Source organism: Dendrobates tinctorius, unplaced genomic scaffold (genome assembly GCF_039654945.1).
Source record: "Dendrobates tinctorius isolate UK_male_01 unplaced genomic scaffold, ASM3965494v1 ptg000048l, whole genome shotgun sequence".
Lineage (NCBI taxonomy): Eukaryota > Metazoa > Chordata > Amphibia > Anura > Dendrobatidae > Dendrobates > Dendrobates tinctorius.
In genome coordinates, this window is record NW_027361716.1 from 24,975,085 (window position 1) to 24,997,500 (window position 22,416).

The following is a 22,416-nucleotide window of genomic DNA, read 5'->3' on the forward strand; positions in this document are numbered from 1 at the left end:
CACTCTTTGTTTTATATCACTAAGCCAGCTACCTACCCATCTACACACATTTTCCCTAGCCCAAGCTTTCTCATCTTACTTACCAATCTTTTATGTGGGACAGTGTCAAATGCTTTAGAGAAGTTGAGATAAATGACATCCCATGATTCTCCTTGGTCCATTTGAGAGCTTACATCCTCACAGAAGCTGATCAGGTTAGTTTGACAGGAGCGATCCTTCATAAATCCATGTTGATATGGAGTTAAACATTTATTAACATTGAGATATTCCATAATGGTATCCCTTAGAAACCCTTCAAAAATTTTACCCACAACAGATGTTAAGCTTACCGGCCTATAGTTTCCAGGTTCCCTTTTACACCCCTTTTTGAATATTGGTACCACATTTGCTTGCCGCCAATCAAAAGGAACAGACCCTGTTTCTATAGAGTCTTTAAATATAAGGAATCTATCACATTACTTAACTCCCTTAATACCCGAGGGTGAATGCCATCAGGGCCTGGTGATTTGTCAATTTTAATCTTACTAAGGCGGTTCTGCACTTCTTCCTGGGTTAGGCAGGTAATACTTAATGGGGAGTTTACATTATCACTCTGCATTTCCCCTGGCAAATCCTTTTCCTGTGTGAACATTGTTGAGAAAAAAGTATTTAAAACATTTGCTTTTCCCACATCGCTCTTTATGATTTCACCCTCATTGTTCTTTAAAGGGCCGACACCATCAATTTTAATCATTTTACTGTATATATATAATTAAAGAATAGTTTGGCGTTTGTTTTACTTTGCTTAGCAATGAGTCTCTCGGTTTCCACTTTTGCTAAATGTATTTGTTTTTTACACATTTTATTTTTTTCTCTATCGCTTTTTAATGCTTCTTCATTGCCTTCTTGTTTTAGTTTCTTAAATGCCTTGTTCTTGTTATTTATTGCCCTTTTTACATCCTTATTTAGCCACATTGGTGTTCTCCTGTTCCTAGCCCTTTTATTTCTGCATGGTATGGCTAGCTCGCAGTGGGTGTGTAAAACTGATTTAAATATTTCCCATTTATTTTCTGTGCTCCTATTTTTGAGGACATTGTCCCAATCAATTCGGCGAAGATCCTCTCTAAGCTGATCAAACTTTGGATTTGGTAGGAAGTGCTATAAAAATTATGCAGGTGAAGGTATAAGTTCCAGGACACCAATTGCCAAATGTCCCTGGTAGTTGAAAGAAGGATTCTGCATAAGGGAGCCTGAATGGACAATATATAAGGTCCTCTATAACCTATTAGCTCGGCCTATAAATGAGAGGTGAATTTCCCCACTTTGAAATATTTCAGGGTGACCCAGGCAAATCACAGGTATATTCTGCAGTAAAGAAGTCCAGCCCGGAGTAATTTTTAATAGGGATCAACAAAGAACTCCCAGAAAATGGAGAGGAGTAGTAGTGATGCACCAGGAACCGAGGCCCCCTCAGAGCAAGTCCCGTGCTGCTTATCCTACTGTCGCCACAGGGATTCTTTTCACGTGCTGCGGATGTAAATTTAACCGATGCGTCACCTGCACAGGGGTGAACCTAGCCTCTCTGCTGCCTGAGGCAAACTGCAAAACGGCGCCCCCCATCGTACATTTTTTAAATTGATAAAAAATGGCATGGCTTCTCCAACAGACCACACCTCCTTGTCCCAAAACGCTTAGGCAATCACAAGATCACAAGTGCCGCGCACAGGGCTGTCCGGGTCTAATAGCAGGGGCCTTTCCATTGGGTTTAGCGAGGGATGTGGGAACGGGAAGGGGGACGAGTGCCACCAACCAACTGCTGCTCAGGAGAAACATGGCTGATGCCTGTATGTACCGAGGGGCGATATTGGATCTGATGTGTAAGTTATGGCCAGTCAGTCCTGCAGCAGAGGCGTATATGAATGGTACAATGCATCCTGCACCAGGGACCCACATAGAAATTATGGGGCCCCATAGCAGGAGTTCTAATTGGGCCCCCTCCTAACCAGACTCCACCGGCCCACATACCGTATTGCACCCCTCCATATTTATACATTCCAAAAAATGGTAACACCACTACCTAGAAGGGAAGTCTGTCACCCCTATGATGCATATTAAGCTAGCTATATAGTGGGATAAGGGACTTAGCTCCTGTAAGATACAGGTTAGAACAGTACAATTTCCTAAGAAAATTATTTTAAAACTAATGCAAAAGAGATTTTGGTGCACCACTATGACAGGTCTATGGGATTTTCGTCAATAAATGAAGTAAGGAGCAGCATAGTCTCCAATAGGCAGGAAAAGGACCCCAATAGGCAGAATAGTCCACAATAGGCAGCATAGTTTCCCAATAGGCAGTATAGGTCCCCAATAGGAAGCATAGACACCGATAGGCAGGTAAATGTCCTTAATAGGCAGCATAGGTCCCCAATAGGCAGCATAGTCCCCAATAGGCAGGTAAATGTCTCCAGTAAGCAGGTAAATGTCTCCAGTAAGCAGGTAAATGTTCCCAATAGGCAGTATAGGTCCCCAATAAGCATCTAAACATCCCCAACAGGCAGGTAAATGTCCCCAATAGGCAGTATAGGTCCCCAATAGGCAGTATAGGTCCTCAATAGGCAGCATAGTCCCCAATAGAAATGCATGCAGCTGAACGCTCTGATCCGAGTGCCGGCGGCAGTGCCGGGTATTGACATGTGAGACTCGTCAGAGTTTCTTGCAAGTATTACCCCGGTCTAATAGTTTAGTCAAACAAAAAAAGAGACTTTGGCCACCCACACAGAACTGACATGATTCTCAGTCAGAGAGTAACCTAAACCCAGACTCATCCCTACATCTATATATAGTGAAATAACCGTGGTCACCACTGCCTAAACTGTTAGGTCCATTGCTAGAATGACCAGAGCAATATGTGACTGTAGAGCTCTGGAATCATGTTACACAGAGAGGCCATTATAGCTGAGGTGTGATAATGTGAGGCTCAGAGGGGCGAGAACTGCAGAAGATCCAGGTGTTGGGTACCAGAGATCCGGCCGCTCTGCACTGATAGCATCACATACACCTGCACCGCACTGCCTGTGGGTCGCCCTCCCAGGGCTGTGGGGTACTCGGTACCGGGCTGGTCCTTCAAAGGGGAATGTCACAGCAGCGGTGACCCGGTCCGTGGCCCTGGGCACCCATGTAAAAGGGGGTTTGAGTGGTGGAATAAAATTTATGAGTGATTCGTGACGCCACCTGTGGTGTTCGGCAATGAAGGTGTTAAGCCGACGCTGCAGACAGATCCTCTGGGACAGATGGTGTGGTGCAGCAGAGATGTAGCCCTCCACAGGCAGGGCTGTTGGTCCCAGGGCAGTGTAGATAGGTGTTGGGGAAGAGGGTGCAGTGTCTGGCACACAGATGTAGTAGTGCTGAAGAAGTTGTAGGAAGACGGCAAGGACACAGCGGAATGTAGTTTCATTACCTTTACTTGTAAGTGCAGTCCAGATTACAGATGGCACAGTAGATGATTAGCCTAGAAGAAACTTAGGAATCTCTCTGTCAGATGGGTTGTGTAGTCTCCTCTCTAGCGCTTACTTGAGGTACATGCAGTACAGTGTTACACTGATGTTCCTCCTTCTTCCCTTTTGGATCTACCTCGTATGACAGACAGCGGTAGCCTTCTATCTCTCTTGGCTCACCCTTCGCTGTTGTGCCTCCGAGTCTTAGTTGGGAATAGAGCATTTACAGCTTCCTATTCCTCTGGTTTCTCTTGCAGGACCTTCAGTATCCATACAACCGTGGAGACCAGACTCCAGATCATGCGCTCTAGCTGGGAATGAGCCTCAACTCTCTGCTCAATCTCCCAGCTCTTTTCACGTCTACACACTTCACCCTCCTCACACTAACTAACTAATTTCCCCTCCTGGCCCTCAGAGAGCACTCCTCCCCCAATTCTGGTTCAGAGCTCCCTCTGCTGGCTTGGAGTGGGAACTGTGTTGCATGACATGGTTAACTGTCAGAGAGACCCTCCATTGCTTCCAAGCCTGACATCACCCTCCCTGGAGGAAGGCAATGCCAGTGTGGTGACCATGCTCCTGGGGGTGCCACATTCCCCCCTAGTGCAACTCAGCACTCCTGGGCTGATGAAAAAAAACATACACAACATATAAACAAATAAACAAGTATAAATGTACAAGATTTAGAAAAATGAAAAATTACAAAAACCAAAAGCTCCAAAAATAGTCCTGTGATGATTAGCCCATGCGTCAATGTCCATGGTCCATTCCTGGGCAAATGGTGAACTACTGTATGTACAAAAGAAGTTTTTGACCACACCTAGTCCTGTGGCTCAATTGTCCATAACACAAACGGGAAAACTCAAAAAAGGAAATTTCTTACAGAATATCTGTAGGCACAAAATTTGAAAAGTTACATATATACATGTTAACACTTACATTGCTTTAACTTATTCATATGCGGAATCTAATGGGTGGTATACCTTGAGTAGTACGGGTAGATCTACGTAACACTGGTGTGGTTGAGGATCTTACTGGTTGCCTGATGCTAACTACTGGTGTAGTGTGTGATGTACTGGATACACTACTGGTGGTTCTGCGTAGCACGGGGATATTAGATTTCCTAGGACCACTTCTACTCACTGTGGGCATGACAGATTCACCACTGGCAAGGTGAGGGTTCTCTGGCTCCACTGCTGGTGTGGCATCTGCTGTCTGATTTTCAGGATTTTCTTGAGTCACTTCTTCTTGTACTACCAGTTGGGGAAATATCAACACTGGCACCACTATGGCATCATTTACTTTAGTCCAATTTGCAGGGAATTCTCCAAGTATAGTACTGACCTTTTCTTCTTCTATGGGTTGGATGTTATTTTGTTCTTCCATTCTTTACTTTAGCTGGTTAGGGCATAATTTCAAATGATACCTTGATATTGCTGCTGAGGTTTCTCCCCCATCCTTACTGATAAGGCATACCTTGGTATTGTCAAAGTTTGAGGGTAGAATGGTGTAGGGTTTAGCTTCCCATTGGTCATCCAATTTATGCATCCTTCTTTTCCTCTTTAGGAATTGTTCTCCTGGTGACAAGGGAACTGCAGGTGCATGCTGATTGTAGTTCCTCTCTTGTTTTTGTCTTGCCTGACCTAGACTCTTTTCCACACACTCTTGTACTCTTCTGTACTGTTGCTGCCTCTCTGTATCCCAGTCAGCATCTGGTGATGTCACTTCAGGTGTCAGGACTCCAATATCCAAATCAATAGGCAGCTTATCAGGCCTTGCTCTCATTAGGTAGGCTGGAGTGCAGTTGGTGGAATTCACAGGAATGTGGTTGTAGAGGTCAACCAGATCTGGCAACTTTTCTGGCCACAGATTCCTCTCTTCCAAGGGCAAGGTCTTCAGTAGGTCGATCACCACCTGGTTCATCTTTTCACACATGCCATTGGTCTGTGGATGGTACGGTGTTGTCCTGATCTTCTTACAACCGTACAAGTTACAGAATTCCTGGAACACTTCTGCCTCAAAAGCAGGACCTTGATCTGTAAGCACTCACTCTGGATATCCGTGTGGTCTACAAAAGTGCTGTTGGAATGCTCTGGCTGCTGTTCTGGCTGTTTGATCCTTGACAGGCACGACTACCAAGAATCTTGAGTAGTGGTCAACGATGGTAAGAGCATAAATGTAGCCTGAACGGCTTGGGACCGGCTTCACATGGTCCAGGGCGACCAACTCAAGTGGTTGTTTGGTTATTATTGGCTGCAAAGGAGCTCGCTGGCTGTTATGGTCTTTTCTGCGCAGGTTGCATTGTCCACACTTCCGGCACAAATTTTCAATGGCTTTCCTCATACCAGCCCAGTAGAATCTCTCTCGGAGCAAGGCCTCCAACTTCTTCCATCCGAAGTGTCCAGCTCCATTATGGTATGCTTCCAAGACCATTGATGCTTCTCTCTTTGGGACTACCACCTACCAGACCAGCTCATGAGTGCGGGTATTGATACTCCTCCGGCACAGCTTTCCTTCATAGATGAACAGCCGACCTCTTTCCTTCCACAACTGTTGGGTTTCTTCAGGAGCATCCGACTCTGGGCATGAGTCAACTTGTAACAGTAGCTCCTTCACCAGGCGGACTGCGGGGTCGGTATCCTGCTTTTCTGCCCAGTCATGATGAGGCAATGGATTTAGGGTGGCCTCTTTCAAGCCAGACCGTCTATTTCTCACTCCTTGGGCACGTTGGGCCGCAGTTGGCCGTTGGAAGGCAGGTAACTCGATTTCTTCAAGTGCCTCATGGTCTTCTCCTGCATCTGGCAGATTAGGCATCCTGGACAGCGCATTAGCATTGGCATTCTTGTGCCCTGCTCGGTACTTGATGGTGAATTCATAGTTAGACAGCCGAGCCATCCACCGCTGCTCCAGTGCACCTAGTTTTGCAGTTTCCAAGTGAGTCAACGGGTTGTTGTCCGTGAAGATGGTAAACTTGGCTGAAGCTAGGTAATGATTGAATCGTTCAGTCACAGCCCAGACTACGGCAAGGAACTCCAGCTTGAAGGAACTGTAGTTGTCAGGGTTCCTTTCAGTGGGACGCAGCTTCCTGCTGGCGTAGGAGATCACTCTTTCTTTGCCATTCTGTACCTGTGACTGTACTGCTCCCTGTCCGACGTTGCTGGCATCCATATACAACACAAAGGGTTGGTCATAATCTGGGTAGGCCAGAACTTCATCTCCTGTGAGAGCCATCTTCAGTCGAGTGAAGGACCTCTCCAGCTCCTCATTCAAGTCGAATATAGGACTCTGCTTTCTGGCCTTCTTGGGCTAACCCACCAGAAGATTTTGCATAGGGGTGTCTATCTCAGTGAAGCCTTTGATGAACCTTCGGTAGTAGCCTACCAGCCCGAGGAATTGACGTACTTCATGGAGGTTGCTGGGCTTCTGCCTGTCCCGGATGACTGTGACTTTGTCAGGATCCGGTGCCACACCTTCTGCACTTACTACATGACCGAGGTACTGAACCTTGGGCTTCAGGAGGTGGCATTTGGAAGGCTTCACCTTCAGGCCAAAGTTGGACAGGGCTTCAAACACCTCAGCCAGGTGCTCCAGATGGTCTTCATAAGTCTTGGAGAAAACAATGACATCATCAAGGTACAACAGAACCGTCTCGAAGTTCTTGTGTCCCAGGCAGCACTCCATCAGCCGTTGGAATGTTCCTGGGACGGTGCAGAGCCCGATCGGCATGTTGTTGAACTCACAGAGACCCATTGGGGTGGTAAATGCTGTTTTCTCCTTGTCTGCCTCTGCCACGGGAACCTACCAATACCCACTGGTGAGATCTAAGGTGGAAAAATAGTTAGCAGTTTTAAGTGCAGCTAATGATTCCTCAATTCTGGTTAATGGGTTGGCATCCTTATGTGTAATACTGTTAATTTTCCTGTAATCAACACACATTCTCATGGTACCATCCTTTTTCTTTACAAAAACTATTGGAGCTGCCCAGGGGCTACAACTGTCTCTGATAACCCCTGCTTCCTTCATCTCTGTCAACATACCTTTGGCAGATTGGTATTGTGTTGGGGGTATAGGCTGGTACCTTTCTTTTATGGGTGGATGATCTCCAGTGGGGATATGATGTTGAACCCCTTTTGCCTTCCCAAAATCTAGAGGGTGTTTACTGAATACCCGCTCATAATCCTGGGTCACTCTGTAAACCCCATTCTTTTGGTATGAAGGGGTGGAGTCAGTTCCCACCTGCAGTTGCTGACACCACTCCACAGAGCCATTGTCCTCCACCTGGTCGGATGAGACCAAGGGCTCTGCTGCCTGCATTGCATTATTACTGACAGTGAGCAGCTTAGCAACTGTGGCATACCGAGGTATTGTGGCCTCCTCCTCCCCACAATCCAAAAGGCGTACTGGTTCTCTCCCTTTACGTACATCAACTACCCCTCTGGCTGTCAGGACAGTGGGCCGGCTGTCAGAGTACACTGGTTCTACCAATGCCTGGTAATCTTTTCCTCTGAGGCCTATGGCTGCCCGACACCAAATCAACATTTCACATCTGAGGGGTATTGCAATTGGGAAAGAATTACTCACTCTGACGCTGCCAATTTCTCCGCAAGAGAGTTCTACCTGCTGTCTTTGCATTAGGGCCTTGATCTCCTTCTGCAGGACTCATTGTTCACTGGAACCAGCAGTCTTAGGCCTCTTTCACACTTCCGTTTTTTACAATGAGTCAAAATCCGCCAGGTTTTGAAAAAAACGGATCCGCAATTTTTTTTTGCGGATCCATTTTTTTCCCTATTGACTTCCATTATTGGCGGATTTTGACGGATTGCCGTCCGTTGCATCCATTTTTGTGAGGATCCGCCATAATGTTGCTGTCCGTTAACATCCTCAAAGATTTCCAAACGGAGCTTGCAACGTTTTTTTGGTCGGCGGATCCTCCAGACACTGATTTAACCCGAAATTCTGTCTGGGTGCCGGACAAAAAAAAAATCTCTCTCTCTCTCCCCCCCCCTTCCCGGCCAGCGGTTCCTTTAAATTTCCTCATTTTGCGGATCCGTCAAAAAACGGATCCTGTGGCATCTGTTCACATCAGTTAATAACGGATCCGCTTCTCTGCCTTTTTGGCGGATTGTAACTGACACAAAAAACTGAAATGTGAAAGAGGCCTTAGCCACCTGTTGCAACAAGACAATAACCTCAGAAAGACAATTTTCAATTACATTTGTACAAGAGTCATCATGGGATTACATTCTCGTCGATCAATATCCACAACTATCAGACCTTGAGATTTTAACTCTACTCTACCCACTTTAACAGTAATTTCTTTACATCCCACTTGCGGTAAAGACTGACCATTACTGGCAACCACTGTGAGTTCATCACTTGGGCCACGGGTAAGTTCAGAGTCAGCCCAAAACCGCTTGTAGAGGATATCGGGCATAGTGGTCACCTGGGAGCCAGTGTCCAGCAAAGCGTTCATGGGGATGCCGTCAATCACCACTGGAAGGATTGGTCTCCCTCCAAGATACTTGACTCGCCAGTTCTTTGGGCCTTGTGGTCCTACTCCTGGGGGTTGGCCCTCTGCCCCAAGGGTTGCTCGTTTAAATGTCAGAATCTTGCAATGTGGCCTGCCTTGTGGCAGTGACGACAGATGGGATGTCCGTCCTGGTCATAGCGATCGTTGTTCCTTCTTCGGAGTGGCGGGATCCTCTTCTTCTTTAGCCACGGGGCATCCTCTGGACTGGAGGCCAGCTGGATCTTCTCCTTTGATGACACCTGCAAGGACTGCACGGTTTTAGCAAGTGCAGCCATACCCTTGGTCAACTCCTGGACCTGAAGATGCAGTTCTGCAGAGGGATCTTTGTCCAGAGTCTGTGCATCAGCCTCCACAGGGATGGAAGGGAAAGATGTTGCTTCCTGGTGGTAGGTGATCGCTTAGTGCCTAGGGAGCGCTGGACGGCTGACAGTTGGTTCCTGCAGCACCCGGATAGCCCTGTCCTTGAAATCAGCAGAGTCTAGATCAGGGTTCTGTAGGGCTATGATGCGCAGCTGGCTCTGTGGTTACTGGATAGGCGTCCCTCAATGAATTGCTCCTTTAACAGTCCGTCTCCATCTTTCACACTGTCAGGGTCAATCTGCTTGACGGCTCGAAGCGCCTCCTGCAGGTTAAGAGCATAGTCCCATATACTGTCCTGCGCTTTCTGTTTACATCCAAAGATCCTCATCTTGATTTCAGCTGCAGTGCTGGTGTCAAAGATGCTTCCTAGCTTGGCCAAAATCTTTTTAACAGTCTCTTTGTCAGTGTCCTGCCAGGCTTTTACTTCTCTCTGTGCTGCACCTGTTAGATGCCCAATCAGGATGTTCACCTTCTGGCTTTCAGATAGAGGATACAGCTCAAACAAACTGCACAGTCTCTCTTTAAATTCACTCAGGGTATGTGACTCCCCTGAAAACTGCGGTAGCCAGGCTGCTCCCAGTATGTAAGGCATAGACAGCGGTATTATGGGGACCGCTGCGGTGGGTGCTATTGGAGCCGCAGCCGAGTTGGGCACTGCATCTTGCGGCGCTGAGGGGCTGGCGAGGGCATCCGCCGCTGCATCGGCGCTTGCCTAAGACATTCTCCTTCCCCCTTAGTTAACAGTTGCCAGGCCCCGGGGCTGAGCGGCTTACCGGCTGTAGGCCTCAGCTCCTCCCCCTCTCGCGCTCTGTCCTCTCTTCCCGCTCGGCACTTCACTTCCTTGCGCTCTTTGGCAGGCTCTGCCCATGACGGCCCGCCTCTTTGGGTTCCCGCGCGTGCCAAGCAGCGGGATAATGACAGCAATGGCGCCAACAGTCCACAGTACACAAAACAGTCTCTGGCACACAGGACCCGGGGATACCAGGCTCCATAATCCTGTTCGTGACACCAAAATGGGTCGCCCTCCCAGGGCTGTGGGGTACTCGGTACCGGGCCAGTCCTTCAGAGGGGAATGTCACAGCAGCGGTGACCCGGTCCGTGGCCCTGGGTGCCCATGTAAAAGGGGGTTTGAGTGATGGAATAAAATTTATGAGTGATTCGTGACGCCACCTGTGGTGTTCGGCAATGAAGGTGTTAAGCCGACGCTGCAGACAGATCCTCTGGGACAGATGGTGTGGTGCAGCAGAGATGTTGTAGCCCTCCACAGACAAGGCTGTTGGTCCCAGGGCAGTGTAGATAGGTGTTGGGGAAGAGGGTGCAGTGTCTGGCACACAGATGTTTCAGTGCTGAAGAAGTTGTAGGAAGAGGGCAAGGACACAGTGGAATGTAGTTTCTTTACCCTTACTTGTAAGTGCAGTCCAGGGTCCAGATTACAGATGGCACAGGAGATGATTAGCCTGGAAGCAACTTAGGAATCTCTCTGTCAGATGGGTTGTGTAGTCTCCTCTCTAGCGCTTACTTGAGGTACATGCAGTACAGTGTTACACTGACGTTCCTCCTTCTTCCCTTTTGGATCTACCTCGTTTGGCAGACAGCGGTAGCCTTCTATCTCTCTTGGCTCACCCTTCGCTGTTGTGCCTCCGAGTCTTAGTTGGGAATAGAGCATTTACAGCTTCCTATTCCTCTGGTTTCTCTTGCAGGACCTTCAGTATCCATACAACCATAGAGACCAGACTCCAGATCATGCGCTCTAGCTGGGAATGAGCCTCAACTCTCTGCTCAATCTTCCAGCTCTTCTCCTCACGTCCACACACTTCGCCCTCCTCACACTAACTAACTAATTTCCCCTCCTGGCCCTCAGAGAGTACTCCTCCCCCAATTCTGGTTCAGAGCTCCCTCTGCTGGCCTGGAGTGGGAACTGTGTTGCATGACATGGTTAACTGTCAGAGAGACCCTCCATTGCTTCCAAGCCTGACATCACCCTCCCTGGAGGAAGGCAATGCCAGTGTGGTGACCATATTCCTGGGGGCGCCACACCTGCACTCCAGCACATGACTGAATAGGAGTCCGGATACTCCAGGGGGTTCACAGGTTACACTGTGCTAGATATATGTAAGGAATTGTTATTTGTTATGTGGGATCCTGCCAAGCAGAGACAATTGTGGGTTCAGGCCTGATCATACTCAAGAATCACAGGCAGTATATCCATATATGCTCATTCACTACAGAGAAACACATACTGTACACTACACATACTACAAATACACACACAAAAAACCTATGCATCCATTCACACACAGGAAAGCACACACTATACACACTATTACATGCACTATACATTACATTCCATATACTCCAGTGTGATGAAGAACAGCCTTAACAGAAGTTAGTGCTCCATATCGGCCCCATCACAGGAGTATGCAGGGAGCTGCTGCCTCCTCTGAATCTTTGTAGACAGGATCTCCCCCTCCTCTCGGTCCAACTGCCTCCTGTGATCTCAGGATGGCAGCTGCAGAGGAAGGAGTTATGGAGGGAACAGTGTACAGAGGCATCAGCAAGCAGGGGCAGCAGCTATTCTCAGGAATCGTGGGTGTTGGGGGTCCTTCCTGCAGTGGAGGGAGCAGTCATCATCTGGAGCCAGGACAGGGCAGCATCAATTTGTGACACTGCCACCTACTGGCCACTGTAATTGTCACAAACTGAGGTGATTTCTGGCCTTTTCTGGTTCCGAGCTCCCCTGCTTTGTCCCTCACTGCCGATGTCCTGATCAGACAGAGAGTGTGGGGGAAAGAAGAGAGAGGAGGAGCCAGTGCTGGAGGCGGCACTGAGCTCTTCACTGGAGCAATGCTCAGGACTTTGTGTATCGGGTCTCCTGCACTGAATGCTCCCACTGCCGCCTAGCAGGTGGCGCCGCCTGAGGCAACAAGCTCATGTTGCCTCATTATAGGTGCGGCCCTGCACCTGCACACCGGGTCTAATGGGTTAGAAACCGGGTGTGCGTTGGTTTAGTGGGTAGCCAGGGGTGTCCCGAGGTCCATAGAGTCAGTCCCGTCGGTCTTCACAGGGAGAGGAACGTGCACACTGTATGAAAACTTTATCCTGAGGGTGCGCACTAGTGGCGAGCAGTATTACTCCGCCACTCAACACCGCTCCGTCGCACCACAGGTCCCCCGGCCGGGGTCAAAAGGCAGGGCTGTTGATGTGTCTCAGATTAGGGGATAGGGATAGGTAGTCCCCCAGCGATGTAAACCGCTGCTCCAAAGTTATTCCCACTACCGCATAATCTTATGCATCCATCGGGACTATTTTCATGTGCCGCGGAAGAAGACCCGGACGACGTGCTGTCTGGACACCGACTCCAGGGGACCAGGAACCGGGTGTGCCCTGGAGTAACGGGTGGCAGTGGGTACCTTAAGATTAGGAAGGCCAGACCCAGTGGTCCTTTCTGAGAAGGAAGCCCGCACTTGTCCTCGGATCCTCTTTTCAAAGGAGCTCACGGTGGAGAGTGGTATCACTCCACTCCTCAGCCCTGCTCTGTCAGTCTGCAGGCCCGCAATGATTAAAAGTCCAGAACTTCATTGTGCCTCTGTTTAAACAATAAAAACGAACGAGTACCCCAAAGCAGGGAATGATGAATTTAGGTATCTTTTTGTCATCGCTGCATTTAGTATGAAATTTTCTCCTCAGGAAAGACAATGGCACAGAGCGGTATCCTTCCGCCGGTTCCTCACTGCTCTCACCATCGGCTTCTGGAAAGTTGAAATTTCACTTTTCCTGGACCAAGGAGCTTGAAAGTAGAATCAAAATGATCTAGGGTGTTCAGGGATCTCTTCTGAACCGAATAAAATTCTTTAAGTATACTGTACCTCCAGTCGCTTTGTGGGTCGCTTTGAGGATATCAGACCGGGAGCTCTGGACTCCTGCTGCCTACATAGCCAGGGTCCTAGGCCACGCCCCTGTTTATTTTTTTTGAGCCAGAAAGGCTGTTTTTTTGGTTACCATTTTGGGTTTTTGTTTATGATGCAATAAACCACCCAGAGACTTTAAACCCACGTGTGCCCGTGCTTACCTCAAGGAACAGCTAAGTGAGCTGACCTTCAACAATATTTTTTTATGGAACTGACATAAAACAACCTAGGATTTACAAAACTAAAACTAGCAAGAAGCAAGGGAGGCATAATTAAACTTTTTTAGGGGGTATTTTTGTAATTTTTGTATTTTTTTTTTATTTTTTTTACCTGACTTAAAAAAGGTGGTCTGCACGTTATTGACCAGGCCAATTTTTAAAATTCTGACCACTGTCAATTTATGAGGTAATAACTCTGGAACGCGTCAACGGATCCCGGTTATTCTTTTTTGTGTAACATATTGCACTTCATGATAATGGTAAAATTTCTTCGGTATGACTTGTATTTATTTGTGAATAAATGGAAATTTGGCTAAAATTTTGCAATTTTCCAACTGAATTTTCATGTTCTTAAATTACAGAGTTATGTCACACAAGATACTGTAGTTAGTATTAACATTTCTCACATGTCTACTTTACATCAGCACAATTTTGTTAAGAAGTTATGAGTTAAAATTTGACCCGCAATTTTTCATTTTTAAAGCAAAATTTACATACAATTTTTTTTAGGGACCAGATCACATTTTAAGTCACTTTGAGGGGTCTATATGATAGAAGATACCCAGAAGATACCCAAAAGTAGCATCATTCTAAAAACTGCACCTTTCAAGGTGCTCAAAACAACATTCAAGAAGTTTTTTAACCCTTTAGGTGCTTCAAAGGAATTAAAAAAAAATTACGTTTAACTTTTTTTTTCAAAAAAATGACTTCAGATCCAAATTGTTTTATTTTGACAAGGGTAACAGGAAAAAAAATGGATTCAAAATTTGTTGTGTAATTTCTCCTGAACATGCCGATACCCCATATGAGGGAGAAACCACTGTTTGGGCGCACGGCAGAGCTCGGAAGGGAAGGAGCGCCATTTAACTTTTTGAATGCAAAATTTGCTGGAACAATTGGCGGATGCCATGTCGCATGTGGAGAGCCTAAACAATGAAAATCACCCACAAGTGACCCAATTTTGAAAGCTAAACCCCTCAAGGAATGTACTTAGATACGTGGTGAGCATCTTGAACCCCCAGATGCTTCACAGAAGTTTATAACATTGAGCCATGAAATTAAAATAAAAACAGTTTTCCCTAAAAAATGTTATTTTAGCTCCAAATTTTGCATTTACAAATGACACCACGGGTGTGTCACAGAATTTGCCATTGGGCAATGAAGAAAAAATAGCTAAATTTTTGCATGTACATTTTACATAGCATCACGGTCAGCTGTTACCAGCTTCAACATTGGTTGTATATAACCCTGCTCTACATCAATTTTGCTGATACAAAATAACATATGAGTTTCGTGAACTTTGATATGCTGAATCCAAAAATGACATCCATTTCCTCAAGTTACGTCTGTTTTTTTACACATAATGCTATTTACTAAGAAACTGTTACAGTAATAACGTATCATTATACATAATTATAATTATATAATTTCGATATGCAGAATATGCAAAAAGAAACGCTGAATATGTAATTAGTATAACTAATAGGAAGACTTCTTAATAAGCAGCTAAAAACTGCCTTTCATTCTAATTGTAGAGCTATGTAAGCAGCGTGAAAACCGACAGCAGCATTCCGTTGTTCCAGAGGCTTACAAGTCACAACAAATTTAGCTCTATTAAAAAGGTTTTTGTGGAATACATCATCCAACTCTCGAACAGAGAGTTGGATGATGTATTCCACAAAAACACTTAAACAAAGGACAAATATACCGTGTGTATATATATATACACTCACTGGCCACTTTATTAGGTACACCTGTCCAACTGTGTGTTAAGACTTAATTTCTAATCAGCCAATCACATGGCGGCAACTCAGTGCATTTAGGCATGTAGACATGGTCAAGACAATCTCCTGCAGTTCAAACCGAGCATCAGTATGGGGAAGAAAGGTGATTTGAGTGCCTTTGAACGTGGCATGATTGTTGGTGCCAGAAGGGCTGGTCTGAGTATTTCAGAAACTGCTGATCTACTGGGATTTTCACGCACAACCATCTCTAGGGTTTACAGAGAATGGTCCGAAAAAGAAAAAAAATCCAGTGAGCGGCAGTTCTGTGGCCGGAAATGCCTTGTTGATGCCAGAGGTCAGAGGAGAATGGGCAGACTGGTTCGAGCTGATAGAAAGGCAACAGTGACTCAAATTGCCACCCGTTACAACCAAGGTAGGCAGAAGAGCATCTCTGAATGCACAGTGCGTCAAACTTTGAGGCAGATGGGCTACAGCAGCAGAAGACCACACCGGGTACCACTCCTCTCAGCTAAGAACAGGAAACTGAGGCTACAATTTGCACAAGCTCATCGAAATTGGACAGTAGAAGATTGGAAAAACGTTGCCACCACATCCCAAAGATGCTCTATTGGATTGAGATCTGGTGACTGAGGAGGCCATTTGAGTACAGTAAACTCATTGTCATGTTCAAGAAACCAATCTGAGATGATTCGAGCTTTATGACATGGCGCATTATCCTGCTGAAAGTAGCCATCAGATGTTGGGTACATTGTGGTCATAAAGGGATGGACATGGTCAGCAACAATACTCAGGTAGGCTGTGGCGTTGCAACGATGCTCAATTGGTACCAAGGGGCCCAAAGAGTGCCAAGAAAAAATTCCCCACACCATGACACCACCACCACCAGCCTGAACCGTTGATACAAGGCAGGATGGATCCATGCTTTCATGTTGTTTACGCCAAATTCTGACCCTACCATCCGAATGTCGCAGCAGAAATCGAGACTCATCAGACCAGGCAACGTTTTTCCAATCTTCTACTGTCCAATTTCGATGAGCTTGTGCAAATTGTAGCCTCAGTTTCCTGTTCTTAGCTGAGAGGAGTGGTACCCAGTGTGGTCTTCTGCTGCTGTAGCCCATCTGCCTCAAAGTTCGACGCACTGTGCGTTCAGAGATGCTCTTCTGCCTACCTTGGTTGTAACGGGTGGCAATTTGAGTCACTGTTGCCTTTCTATCAGCTCGAACCAGTCTGCCCATTCTCCTCTGACCTCTGGCATCAACATGGCATTTCCGGCCACAGAACTGCCGCTCACTGTTTTTTTTTTTTCTTTTTCGGACCATTCTCTGTAAACCCTAGAGATGGTTGTGCGTGAAAATCCCAGTAGATCAGCAGTTTCTGAAATTCTCAGACCAGCCCTTCTGGCACCAACAATCATGCCACGTTCAAAGGCACTCAAATCACCTTTCTTCCCCATACTGATGCTCGGTTTGAACTGCAGGAGATTGTCTTGACCATGTCTACATGCCTAAATGCACTGAGTTGCCGCCATGTGATTGGCTGATTAGAAATTAAGTCTTAACACACAGTTGGACAGGTGTACCTAATAAAGTGGCCAGTGAGTGTATATATATATATATATATATATATATATGTGTGACTTTGTGTGTAAAGCTTATCATGCATATTTTGGGGATAAACTGAGTGACCACGATAAACTTTACACAGCTATTACGTTCTTTTTTAGACAATAGACTTGTTTTTTGCATAAAACTAAAATATTACATTTATAAGAAAAAGTCAGCTCACCCATCTTAGAAGTCCAATGCAGAGACCTGCAGTGCTGCAGGAAAGGCAGAAAAAATCCAGCGTCCAGAACTTCCTAAAAATAATGTGGCAGTTATTAAGGAATTCTTTCTGAAATGTGTTTGCCTGTAGCACCCCCCCTTTCCTAGTGGTGGACACCCTCTTTGTTTCTCATGATATCCATTTGACATTTAATTCGTACCTATTAAGCATTATTTTTAAGAAGTCCTGGACAATGAATTTTTTTCTGCCTTTCCAAAAATATTATGTGTTGTCGCTTCTTCAGAATTTCTTACTACCCTTGATGTTAGACTTTAAAACCTTTAATCAAACATTTCTCATTTATGAAAAAAAATGACCTATTGCATATTTTTTAAATTCATATCTGGAATCCAGCACCTTTCATTTGGGTAAAATCATCAAAAATTCTTTAGTCAGCAGAATTTTTTTTTCAACCGTAGACTAACGCTCGTATATTCACGCCAGGGCATATCTGCAGTGTCAGACAATGAGCACTAAATAGTGTGACAGAGCTGCACTGTGCCACTTCATATATTATTTCATCAGTGAAGACCTGGTAAAATCTAGCTAGTAGACATGTCCAGTGTGGAACCTCTACTGATCTAATATTGATGATCAATCCTAAGGATAGGTCAAGAATATTATTAGTGGAAAACCGCTCAAATAGATGTTTACCTTTTTTTACTGATGGTATTTGATTTTTCATTCTAATGAATTCTTCTCTGCTCTGTTTCTTCAATCTTACCCATTAATTGAGTTGCAACTAGTATGTGTTCTTGTTTATTCTCTACAGGAAGAGCCAATCACTGGTCTGCAATTATTGGTGGGTCACATTCTAAGGAATATGTTCTCTGGGAATTTGGAGGATATGCTAGTGAAGGAGTAAAACAAGTGGCAGAGTTGGGTTCGCCAGTCAAAATGGAAGAAGAAATACGGCAAAAGGTAAGCACATCACTGTTGAATGAACTGCATATCATTGGAAGATCTAACTATGATAGGAAGGTAGGAAGATTTAACTGTGTTTAAAGTTTGTTTCCTCATTTCAGGTATTAGTCATACTTCCTTATAAGTCTGAGTAGGACATGTGGAAAATCATAAACGGCACTCTGTCTATCTATCCATCCATCCATCCAGATGAGATGCCTAAAGGCCCCTTTACATTTAGCGATGCACCAGCGATCCTGACCACGATATGACCCGATCAGGATCACTGGTGCATCGCTAAATGGTCGCTAGTGAGCTGCCAAACAGGCAGATTTCACTAGCGACGCAGCGATGCAGCAGCGGTCGTTACTTACCTTTCAGACGCGGCGACCATGACATCCTCCGTCCGCGTCCACGCATCGCTCGTCAGCGCCACAGGAAGCCCACCAGGAAGCACCCGACGAGAAATGGACCCGGCCGATCTCGCGCGATCAGCGACAGACTGCGGGGGAGCCGGTCGGAGGTAAGTATCACACATAGCAATATCGCTAGAAATATCGCTGCTGCATCACAAAATCGGTGACGCTTTAGCGATATTGCTAGCGATATCGCTATGTGTAAAACCCCCTTAAGTAGGGTTCCAATCCGTACCAGTAGTAGTAATGTACCGTAACTCAGTACTCAAAAGGATATGTTGCAAAACAAGGTGACTATATTTACAATCCGTGGATCAACAGCTAGTGGATAACGTTTTGGTCTGCATGGACCTTCGTCAGACACATGCTGCTGTGTTGTTCAAGTGTAGGACAATTAAGCCGGTTGAAGGCGATAAGAGGTACATCCGCGATAAGGTATGGTGGCGAAAAGTCACAGTCAGGAAGCACTTCTTTCCTGACTGTACCCCAACATAGACATACTTCTTACCACCAGCATTTGACTGATGAAGGTTCATGTGGACTGAAACGTTATGCACTAGCTGTTGATTCACGGGCTGTAAATAAATTCACCTTGTTTTGGAACATATCCTTTTTAGTGCTGAGTTTCAATACTACTACTAAGAGGTATTAAATTGTTGAGTGTGTCTTATAGGTCTTCTCAAATATCCCTGTGGATTTTTGTTATAATTTCTAATACAGTCTATTGATAGGGTGCTCAACATTCATTTCCTATCTAATATTACCTATTGGAAACAGCTCAGTAAATCACATGGCAGCTATAGATTACTGCAAAAAGTGAGTTCTCATACTTTGCACTGACGAGAGCCAACAGCTCGAAACACCGTGTCTGCAAATTGAGATTCTGATTTGGCTTGTATCCTAAGTCATACTACAAGACTCGTTAAAGGGTTGATTGTGACTTGTAGGATCGCTACTACCAATAGGTGGCGCTGTAGAGTAAAAGTCCTCTTTCTTTCTGAAGAGGCAATTTGCATATTATTTTCCCAGAGGAGCATTGCACGGCGAATAAGTCTCCTTACCTTGACAAGCCACAGCTGGCATGTCACTCTCCGCAAGGAGAAACCTTACTTCTTAGACCCTAGTCCAGAGCCTCTCACCTTGCCAAATCAGATCTCATACTTTGCACTGACGAGAGCCAACAGCTCGAAACACCGTGTCTGCAAATTGAGATTCTGATTTGGCTTGTATCCTAAGTCATACTACAAGACTCGTTAAAGGGTTGATTGTGACTTGTAGGATCGCTACTACCAATAGGTGGCGCTGTAGAGTAAAAGTCCTCTTTCTTTCTGAAGAGGCAATTTGCATATTATTTTCCCAGAGGAGCATTGCACGGCGAATAAGTCTCCTTACCTTGACAAGCCACAGCTGGCATGTCACTCTCCGCAAGGAGAAACCTTACTTCTTAGACCCTAGTCCAGAGCCTCTCACCTTGCCAAATCAGATCTCATACTTTGCACTGACGAGAGCCAACAGCTCGAAACACCGTGTCTGCAAATTGAGATTCTGATTTGGCTTGTATCCTAAGTCATACTACAAGACTCGTTAAAGGGTTGATTGTGACTTGTAGGATCGCTACTACCAATAGGTGGCGCTGTAGAGTAAAAGTCCTCTTACTTTCTGAAGAGGCAATTTGCACAGGATAACAAAAGAGTTCTCATTTTCACAGTGAGGAGAGCCATGGAGGGTTGTGGGATCCCACTTTGCATTCCAGTATCCCACAGCCTAGAAGTTCAGACTCAACTTTTGCCGAAAGTCAGAATTTTTAGGGAAACATTATATACCTTTAAGGCTAGTTTTCTTAATAGATGATGTTTATAAAATTCACTTGCCTGAGATTGCCCATTCTTTCTTTAAATGAAAATTGCAGCCCCAGGCCGGTAGAAAGTACTCTCTTGCTATTTTGATGAATTAGAAAACAAAAAAATCCCGTATATAAATCAGGGTTTCCCAACCTAACTTCACAGGCCATATAAAGCCTGATATAAGAGTCCGCACCACTCAAATTCTTCTGGTTACTAACATGCTTGTCTGAATTTGATTATTGTTCATATGTATTTTCCATGTTAGATATAAGAACATTGGTAAATAGGTGTGACGAGGAAGGGTAAATACTAGAGACCAATTAAACGATTTGATGCAAATCAAAATCGAGGCAAATTTTGGAAAATGTGATTGACCCAGCAAATCTGACCAAATTACTATTCTATACGATTTTCATGAATTGGCCAACAGATGTGCTATGTTTTTACAGAGTGCAGAACATTACATTAGCCAGAGAAGATTCAAATGATCTCGGACCATGCAAGCTACCCCATTAGTCCTTGCAACTATTACATGACTTGGTGAAGCAAAGTCAATTAGGAGGCACTATTAAATCCTGTAAGCCAATGTAAAGAATGTACAGTAGAAACCATTTTAGGGTGAATCTGGATAGTGAGAGGATGTCAGAGTAGTAGTACGTATAGATAGGGAGAGAAAGCCATAAATCAGTGGACAATTTCTACAGATAGTGTATCCTATACAATTGCAGTAGTCAACAAAATTAGTGCAGTAGTATGAAAATAATATAGAGATCAAATTGATAGTGTGAGAGAGAGGAAAGAGCAGTGGCAGTGATTGATCACACAGTAAAGTAGAGTAATTGGCAGCTGCTGTATTATATTATGACAAAATCATATCGATAAAATTCAAGACATTTATCTGCTTACCTCTCAAAGTATGCGTGTAACAAGCCACTGATTTTTGCACACCTGGTTTAGTAATTGAATTTAACATCAGTGCATGCCACACCAAAACTAGGCCTGTACCTTGTGTTTCTTGTTCAGTTTTAGGAAGTGTGGAGTAAATGGGTTTTTGAAAAATTAAAAAAATAAATACCGGTAGACTGAAAAATCCAGACACTTAACTGCAACTGTCTATCTCTCTGGCTGTGTGTGTGTCAAAAACCTATTTTGCATACCTGTACAGTGATAGAAGTTAATAAGTGTAATAAAAATTGTAAGATAAAAACTGGTAATGAACAGGGTAATGTAAAAGACAAAAAAAAACATACCACAGCATCTGCCAATTTGAATGTGGGAGTTGCAAGCAGCAGTACCACCACCACTGGTGTCAGCCCTGCCTGTAGTAGTACAGTCATATGTAAAAGTTTGGGCACCCCTATTAATGTTAACCTTTTTTCTTTATAACAATTTTGGTTTTTGCAACAGGTATTTCAGTTTCATATATCTAATAACTGATGGACTCAGTTATATTTCTGGATTCAAATGAGGTTTATTGTACTAACAGAAAATGTGCAATCTGCATTTAAACAAAATTTCACCGGTGCAAAAGTATGGGCACCCTTATCATTTTCTTGATTTGAACACTCCTAACTACTTTTTACTGACTTCCTGAAGCACTAAATTGGTTTTGTAACCTCATTGAGCTTTGCTCTTCATAGCCAGGTGTATCAAATCATGAGAAAAGGTATTTAAGGTGGCCACTTGCAAGTAGTTCTCCTATTTGATTCTCCTATGAAGAGTGGCATTATGGGCTCCTCAAAACAACTCTCAAATGATCTGAAAACAAAGATTATTCAACATAGCTTTTCAGGGGAAGGATACAAAAAGTTGTCTCAGAGATTTAACCTGTCAGTTTCCACTGTGAGGAACATAGTAAGGAAATGGAAGAACACAGGTACAGTTCTTGTTAAGCCCAGAAGTGGCAGGCCAAGAAAAATATCAGAAAGGCAGAGAAGAAGAATGGTGAGAACAGTCAAGGACAATCAACAGACCAACTCCAAAGACCTGCAGCATCATCTTGCTGCAGATGGTGTCACTGTGCATCGGTCAACAATACAGCGCACTTTGCACAAGGAGAAGCTGTATCGGAGAGTGATGCGAAAGAAGCCGTTTCTGCAAGCACGCCACAAACAGAGTCGCCTGAGGTATGCAAAAGCACATTTGGACAAGCCAGTTACATTTTGGAAGAAGGTCCTGTGGACTGATGAAACAAAGAT

At 44.9% G+C, this 22,416-nt stretch overlaps 1 protein-coding gene across 2 annotated transcripts in view; it reads left to right on the plus strand.

The window, feature by feature from the left end:
• Nucleotides 1-22,416, plus strand: part of SPON1 (spondin 1) — a 744,565-nt gene that overhangs the window by 369,285 nt on the left and 352,864 nt on the right. For both annotated transcript variants that reach the window (XM_073576349.1, XM_073576350.1), the window contains exon 6: nucleotides 17,828-17,976. In XM_073576349.1, coding sequence (XP_073432450.1) covers nucleotides 17,828-17,976 — 149 coding nt within the window. The remainder of the gene's footprint in view (nucleotides 1-17,827; nucleotides 17,977-22,416) is intronic.